Source organism: Notolepis coatsorum, assembly GCF_963971535.1.
Source record: "Notolepis coatsorum genome assembly, contig: SUPER_10_unloc_2, whole genome shotgun sequence".
Classification (NCBI taxonomy): Eukaryota; Metazoa; Chordata; class Actinopteri; order Aulopiformes; family Paralepididae; genus Notolepis; species Notolepis coatsorum.
Genome location: NW_028174871.1, coordinates 1216720 through 1225565, shown reverse-complemented (window position 1 = coordinate 1225565; position 8846 = coordinate 1216720). Strand labels below are relative to the sequence as shown.

Here is an 8846-nt window from a genome sequence, read left to right as displayed (position 1 = left end):
GATCGCTCGCACAGCCACACATAGGGCAAACGCTGATATATAGGTGAAAACGGCTATGATTATCCCAAGACTGGTAAAATAGATTCCTTACCTTAGATCAGATGTTATTCAAAAAGATTATTCCAATTCCTGATTGCCATTCCAAATATCGATCACGCTTATTGATTACAGTGTTGGGTACTGTAAATACATAATCCACGCGTTTTCCGGGCCGGCGATCACTTGGTCTCTTCAGTTGGCCTTGACGGAAAAGTGACATGAGGAAACTGGCCCCCCCCTTCAGCAGTCTAAAGTAATGGGGTGCAGTACCACAGGGAGAGACGATAGGGGGGCGGTATCTTCCCAATTGAGCTCAGAGAGAGTCTGCAGGCTTGATTGATGAAATATGAATTCAAATCGCCAATAAAAAAAATACGACAAGGTCGGCATGAACTAATGACAAAAAGCGTGGCTGGCATCCAAAGTGTTAACGATTGTGTGTATTGAGCCGTACTGTATTGTAGCCATTCTGCAATCTGTTAAATAAAGTTTTCATTCATTCATGCATGCATTCATTCACGCATGTTTGTGATGTGATAAGCGCCCTGGTCTGAACCACCGACCTATATAGTACGAGGTGTTAACCCTGGCTATAAAGTACTCTAATACTCGACTCTAATCTCTTGACCTACTTCCTGGGTCACGTGCGACATAGTAGTATGTCACAGCCCCATATGTTTCTTATTTATATTTCTCCCAAGTTCAAATCAGAGCCGCCTTTGCTTTGGGACACACCCTGTACTTTTATTGATCCCATTCCAGTCATTCAATGCACCTGTCAAACCTCTCTCTCTCTCTCTCTCTCTCTCTCGCTCTCTCTCTCTCTCTCTCTCCCTCCCCCACTCTCTATTTCCCTCTCCCACTCTATCTCTCCCCATCTCTCTTTATCTATCTATCTCTCTCCCTCGACCCTCTCTCCCCCCTCTCTCTCCCCCACTCTCTCTCCCCACTCTCTCTCTCTTTCTCTCTCCCTGTCTCTCTTTCTCCCTCTCTCCCCATCTTTCTCCCTCTCTCTCCCTCCCCCACTCCCCCCCTCTCTCTCCACCCCCAAACCTCTCTCTTTCTCTCTCCCTCTCCCCTTTCTCTCTCTCCCTCTCTCTATATATATCCCTCTCTCTCCTCCCCAACTCTCCCCCCACTCTTTCTCTCCCTCTCTCCCCCCATCTCTCTCCCCCTCCCATTCCCCCCCCCTTTCTCTCTCTATCCCTCTCCCTCTCTCGCTCTCGCTCTCCCTCTCCCTCCCTCTCTCTCTCTCTCTCTCTCTCTCTCTCTCTCTCTCTCTCTCTCTCTCTCTCTCTCTCTCTCTCTCTCTCTCTCTCTCTCTCTCTCCTCTCCCTCTCCCTCTCTCTGTCTCTGTCTCTGTCTCTGTCTCTGTCTCTGTCTCTGTCTCTGTCTCTCTCTCTCTCTCTCTCTCTCTCTCTCTCTCTCCCTCTCCCTCTCCCTCCCTCCCTCCCTCCCTCCTCCCTCCCCTCCCTCCCTCCCTCCCTCCCTCCCTCCCTCCCTCTCCCCCTCCCTCCCTCTCCCCCCCCCTCCCTCTCTCTCTCCCTCCCTCCCTCCCTCTCTAGTGTGGGATAGTGCTGGGGACTCTGTTACTCTTCTTCTGTTCCTGATGACCCACCAGTCCTGCATGTTCCTGGTCCACACGGCCAGCAGCACCAAGCGCCGGACCTACGCCGGACTGGTGAGTAGTTCAGATGTTCCAGTGCGTTTGCATCGCATCGCATAACCTGCATGTTCGCAACCAGGTGTGTGATATGATTAATAATGCTGCCCCCCTACTTTGGTCTATGCCATTTATTAGTGATGCACCAATGTGAAAATTGTGGCCGATATACCCGATATTAATATTTCTGTTCTGGTCGATACCGATATTTACTAGGGATGCTCGATATTGGCTTTTTTACCGATACACCGATAATTTGTCCAACTCTTAATTTCCGATACCGATATCAACCGATACCGATATATGCAGGGTTCCCCCCCCAAAAAACTGAATAATTTCAGGTAGTTAACATTACATATCTCTTGTTGTGTAATTAACACAACATTATGCATACTTTGACAATAAATCAAATCAGAATTTGTTCTTACTTGCTTGCCTGGGTAAATAAAGGTTAAATAAATGTAAAAATATATATATATATATTTTAAACCGATACCGATATTTTCCGATAGCACATTTTTATGCCAATATCGGCCGATAATATCGGACATCCCTAATATTTACCGATGTTGATATCTCTGTATACAAAAAACTTTTTTATGATAATCAAATAAAGAGCTATTTTCCAAAACGCATTTAAAAAAAAAACTTTTGTAACTTATTTCAGAAATTACTGATATTTTGAAACTATTTAAGGCCAAAACATGTAAATTCTTTTTTATTTTATTTATTTATTTTTACATCTGCCCATATCGGCCCTATCTTGATATCGGACCGATACCGATGTGTAAAAAAACTGCCATATCGGCCGATATTATATCGGCGGCCGATATATCGTGCATCACTACCATTTATCAAAGCCAAAATGCCATTTTGAGTGTTTTTTTTTTAAATCTCTGCCAGTGAGCCAAATGCTCTCATTCACACACTGATATGTGATGTCATCCTGCAGCTTACCATGCCTACGGGAAACCAGGAAAAACGCTGGTGGAGACCAGGTAATTCTGTTTGACTGTTCACAGTGTAATAAAGTAGTCCTACCTGATGCCTAGTAAGCCTAACATCTCCCATGGCTGTGTGTGTGGGGGGGGGCGTCGCCTTTACGTGAAATGTATGAAGAGCCAGGTTCAATCAAGGTGTGTGTGTCACTGTGTGTGTTACAATGACGTAGGGGTGGGCAATATGATATTAAATAAATATTGGGTACAGTTAATTAACAATACACTTTTTAAATGTATCGTGGACATTGTGATGTTTTGCACAAACCCTCATCCATACAGTATATGTGTGTGTATTTTTGGCTAAAGTGGATAGAAAACACTACTGTTCAAAGGTCTTAGTTTTTATATAAATTGTCTTAGATGTTAATAAATTATTTTCTGTATTAGTGTGTCAGTAGACTACTCTTTTAAATGTTTTGAAACTGTTAATTTAATTATCTTTGAAAGCATCTTCATGGTTTAATGCAGACATATGTTTCAGGGACTATCATAATCATCATATTTGCGTGACCGTATCCATCAAAGGGTTAAATCAAGCATTTTTAAGGGCTTTAGAGGAATAGTCAAATTATTGCGATATATATCGTGTATCGTGATAGAGCCAAAAAATATCGTGATATCATTTTAGAGGCCATATCGCCCAGCCCTGAATGACGCCATAACCCGGTGGGTTTCTCTGGGGGGTTCCTCTTGGGCAGACTGGTAGATGTATGGCTTTGTTTCCCACATGGAAGACAGACTCATTGTTTTATAATCGCACAAGTCATTCTGTATCTGAATTACGAGGCAGCAAGCAAGGTACTTGTTGAATGTGTAAATTAGGGCTGCACGATTAATCGATTTTAAATCGAAATCGCGATTTGGAATGATGCAATTATCAAATCGCAAAAAAAGAAAAATATCGCATTTCTTTTATTTTTTTTTATTTTTTATTTTATTTAACCAGGAAGTCCCATTGAGATACAAGATCGGTTTGGGAGAGGGAGGTAAGGGGTTTTAGATTGTGTGTTGTGAAGTTTAGACTTCAGAGAGGGAGAGTAAAGTACAGAAGAAAAGGTACCGTTGGGCGCCGGTATCGATTCCCAGGTAAAAAGAAACATTTTCAGGCTCGGTGTCCTGAAAAGACCCACCGCCTAGGCCAGATGCAAGCCGCATTTTACAATAAACCTCTGTGGGACTGTTAAAAAAAAGAAAAAAGCAAAGCAAATTTGATCGCAATCGCAATATCTGTCAGAAAAATCGCAATTACATTATTTCCCAAAATCGTGCAGCCCTAGTGTAAATGTAATCGGTCTCATGTTCTCTCTCTCTCTCCAGTATGATAGGTCTCATGTTCTCTCTCTCTCTCCAGTATGATAGGTCTCATGTTCTCTCTCTCTCTCTCCAGTATGATAGGTCTCATGTTCTCTCTCTCTCTCTCCAGTATGATAGGTCTCATGTTGTTCTCTCTCTCTCTCTCTCTCTCTCTCTCTCTCTCTCTCTCTCTCTCTCTCTCTCTCATTATGATAGGTCTCATGTTCTCTCTCTCTCTCTCCAGTATGATAGGTCTCATGTTGTTCTCTCTCTCTCTCCAGTATGATAGGTCTGATGTTGGGGACCTGTATTGCCTTCTATGTCGTCATCGCCGACCTAGGATCCAATTTCTTTGCCCAGCTGTTGGGTTTACAGGTACGAGATCTTGAATAATATTGTTCAATCAACTGAGCGTTCTGCAATACTTAACGTGACCAGAGACGACTTCTCTATCTGAGCAGCCTGTTGCACCACAGCTTCCTGTTCTCCCAGTTATAGTTTGTTCCAAGTATGACTAAGGGATGATCCACCAGTAGGTGTGTGTTAAACTGTTTGCAAGGCCTTAAAAAAAAAGAAAAAATTATTTTTGTATTATCTTTTCCTCCTTTTTCCGTTTTTCTCCCATCCCAATGTTAGTCGTTATGCCAATTCCCACTCCCCTTCCTGGTCGTTGCGCACTTTACCCCCTACCGTCGGTCTGGGAGGGCGGAGACTATCACATGCTTCCTCCGACACATGTGTAGCCAGCCCACCACTTCTTTTCACCTGGCAGCGCGGACTCTCACTGGGGGAGTGTAACGTGTGGAACTTAGGGTCACACTACCTCCCCCAGATCCTTCCCTCGCTGTGCAGGCGCCCCGACCGAACTGTAGGAGTCGCTGTTTTTACAACGACCAGGACCCACCCTCGCCGGCTTTCCCACCCGCTAACTCTGGCAATTGTGTCAGTATGGACGGCCGACCAACCCGGAAGCACCACAGCCGGATTCGATCCCACTGTCTCTGTGGTGGTAGACGGACGCTACCCGGCCGCCCTGCGAGTCCTTTTAACGCACACCTACAAGTCGATCCTTCCACTTATACCATGGTCATTTTCCAACAATATAAAATAAAAAGAAAACATTGGCAAATATTTGGTGAACGTTGCCATTAGAGAGGGTTTTCCTTCCCCGGTCGTTAGTTTACTAATCAAGTTGATTATTCAGCTGTTGCTCGCCGCAGTTGATAACGAGTAAAGCTTTGACAGCTGTGCTCTTTTAATGTCGCTATGGTTACAGGCTGGGTAGCAGATGAATTTAGAACGGTGATTAACTTGAGCCCAACTACATCATCATGTGCATTAAACGGTTTTTAACCTTGTAATCTGCCCGGGCCAATTCGGAAAGGAGTATTCATCACCCAAGACCACCATCATGGTATAATAAGAGCATAAAAATCACCTTTCAATCAATTCAGGAAGTGAATTTTCTTGAGAAAATGTAAAAAAAAAAAACATTTGGCAAGAGAACGTTGACCGATCCAACCTAACAGATGTTTTCATTAGGGATGCTCGATATTGGCTTTTTTACCGATACCGATATACCGATATTGTCCAACTCTTAATTTCCGATACCGATATCAACCGATACCAATATATGCAGGGTTATAAAAATGTAAAAAAAAATATATATATATATTTTTGAAAACCGATATCGATATTTTCCGATATCACATTTTAATGCCGATATCGGCCGATAATATTGGTAGGCCGATAATATCGGACATCCCTAGTTAGCCCTTTACTATCACACAACCGACGGCGATGCTCCATCATTAGCATCATTAGCTCCGCATCCGCGGAGCTAATGATGCTAATGATGGAGCATCGCCGTCGGTTGTGTGATAGTAAAGGGCTAACCTTCTGTATTGTCACAGTAACAGGGTTAAGAATGAATGCTCTCATCCTTTGCAATAAACGCCCATGTCAGTTTACATTATTATTGTTGTCATCATCATCATCATCATCGTCGCCCAGGTGACGGGTGGGTTCCGCATCCTGCTGCTGGTGGCCGTGTCCCTCTTCATCGTGCTGCCGCTCAGCCTGCAGAGGAACATGATGTCGTCCATCCAGTCCTTCTCGGCCATGGCGCTCATCTTCTACACGCTGTTCATGTTCACGGTGAGTCAACATCGTCGAAACAGATTGTTTTTTTAATCGGTTCATATCCTTTTTATAGCATTTCGAAAAGCTATCGTTTTCTCGAAAAATTTCAGGAAAATTGAAAGATTCCGTCATAAACGGCATTTATTGGAATATTCTCGAATACACTAGACACGTTGTCATTTGTCGGCCTATTTATGAATCGTTTTCAAATAAACGCTAGATTGTTGATAGTATATGTGTACTTATGCACGCTATAGAAGCGAGCTGAGAAATCGATTATCTTATTTCCTCAACAGCACACACACACACATATACACATACGGGACACGCTGTTATCTCAGTGAAGACAGGTCTGATTATCCTAAAACAGGTAACATAGACTCCTTACCTTAGATCAGATGTTCCAATTCCTGATCGTCATTCCAAATATCGATCGCGTTTATTGATTGATTATTGGCTGCTGTATATATATATTCCAGGCTGCTTTCCATCTCGCGATCACTTCCCTCTTCATCAGATCCCTCGCCAGCATAGTGGAGCCAGTAGGCTCCCCCCCACAGATCCACCAGGGTAATCGAATGGCCTGCAGTTACACAGGGATAGACGATAGGGGGCGCTTTTTTCCCATCGGAGCTCCTAGAGGGGCTGCTGTACCAACGGGAGACTCGGTTGATGAAATATGAATTCAGATCGCTAATAATAATAAAAAAAAAAAAACGACAATTGGCTTCGTCGGCACTCAACAGGGGGGCATGCAATAACGACATAACACGTCGCTGGCACTCAAAGTGTTAAGTGCAGACTAACCTTAAACTTGAGGGTATCTACAATCATCAGGTGAACGGTGTAGGAAGTACACCAATTTATACGTGCCTCCTCTTTTTTAAGTCCACTGTGGTGGTGGTGTACAGAGCTAAAACTGTGACCAAATATTTATGGACCTGACTTAGTGTAAGCATTGAAATACATTGTACATGTTGGTCTTCTCGTAGGCTATGCTGACGATAAGAAAGATATAAAACTACACTGGCCTTATTATAGTGTGAGTTGATCAGTCGGTTATTATTATCTTTCTTTTCCATGATGAAATAATGATAAGCACCTCTCGGGTAAACACCAGATTCAAAGGAGCTCCTTCTGCATAGCTGCATGTGGAAAACTGGTTATTTTAACGTCACATCTTCACACAAGAAGTACAGAGATTAAAATTAAGATAAGATAAGTTATTCCTTCATTGATCCCCTTGGGGGAGATTCAGGCATCATAGCAGCACGGGGGAGGGGAGGTACAGGTATGGGCAGGGTAATAGTAGAAATACATAAATATAGGCACTACAATTTGAATATGAAAATATGCAATATATAACTATAATATATACATTTGTATGTTTTGGTTCCTCGACCTCACAGCAGCGATTGCATTTGATTTAGAATAAAATGGAAGAAAATCAAATGAGGCCGGTGGAGTTTAGATTGAAGTAGCCGTGTAAAAATAAAGTAGTATTAAGGACATGGCTCAGTATATAATACTGTATGAATATACAGACATATAGTGCAGTGATAATTGTGTGGATATAGTGTGTGCAGTAGATCATAATAATACTAGCTTTATTTATATAGCATCATTCATACAGATTGCAGCTCAAAGTCCTTTACACAAAAGACTAAACGAAAGGATAAGAAAAAAATCATTAAAGTGATAAAAATGGTTATAAAACAATTGGACAAAAAGATAGTAAAACAGACTAACCGTAAGCCAATAACATAAGGCAATAAAAAATTACAGAAAATGATAGACTGAGAAGTAAAATGGTTAAAATAATAATAATAGCAATATTAGACGGTAAACAATAAGAACAAATAAAATAAGACATAAAAACGCACAAATAAAATGATAACTACATAAAATAATGGTACAAATTATAATAAAATATTTAAGTAAAAAATAATAGAAAATAAAGAAATAAGACAATAAAAGGGCTGACCCCTATTAGTCGACTAATCGGTCGAAAGGAGCCGTAGTCGACTGGCCAACCTCTTAGTCGAATATATATAAATTTTTTTTTTTTTTTTTTTTTTTTTTTATATCATTCTTTCCAAAAGAAAAGAGGCCTAGAAGCGTGGCTAACGCTAATGGTGCGCATACCAGAGGCTAACTGCCTAAGAAAACAGGCACAGAGGCACTGAAAGAGGATTTCACCCGTCTAATGAACACACTAGACTAGACAAATATCAACATGTATCCATCAGTGGACCAATTGCATGCTTTTGCAGAGGACAAGAAGCTTCAGTCGACTCCTTCAGACATTAAGCACCCCCCACAGCCCAAATGGAATGATAAAAAAAAAATATATATATATATATATATATATTTTTTTTTGTCGACCAATAGTCGACTAACGGCAAATTTTGGCCAATCATAGTCGACCATCCAAATCCTTAGTCGGGGACAGCCCTAAGAATGAATATAATAATTCATTTAAAAATTTAAAAAGGTAAGTTTTGAGCTTAAAAAAAAAAAAAAAAAAATTCTTTGCCAACCGAGTCTGCTGTCCTAATGACCTGCGGGAGAGTGTTCCAACGTTCTGGGGCCTAGTAGCTATAGGGGTGTAACCATGTGACCGCACAACCATTCATTTAGATTATTCAGGCAACGATTCAATCAGTTAATTCCCCCAAAAAATTTGAATACACAAATGTGGCTGGGGG

At 41.7% G+C, this 8846-nt stretch overlaps 1 protein-coding gene across 1 annotated transcript in view; it reads left to right on the top strand.

Annotated features, from left to right (window-relative positions):
- Positions 1-545: 545 nt before the first annotated feature.
- The window catches only part of slc38a10 (solute carrier family 38 member 10), a gene marked incomplete at its 5' end in the record, with an annotated part of 68190 nt that continues 59889 nt past the window's right edge, over positions 546-8846 (top strand). The window contains 6 exon segments of the mRNA XM_084338417.1: positions 546-563; positions 1605-1644; positions 1647-1721; positions 2655-2700; positions 4278-4371; positions 6010-6153. Coding sequence (XP_084194543.1) covers positions 546-563; positions 1605-1644; positions 1647-1721; positions 2655-2700; positions 4278-4371; positions 6010-6153 — 417 coding nt within the window.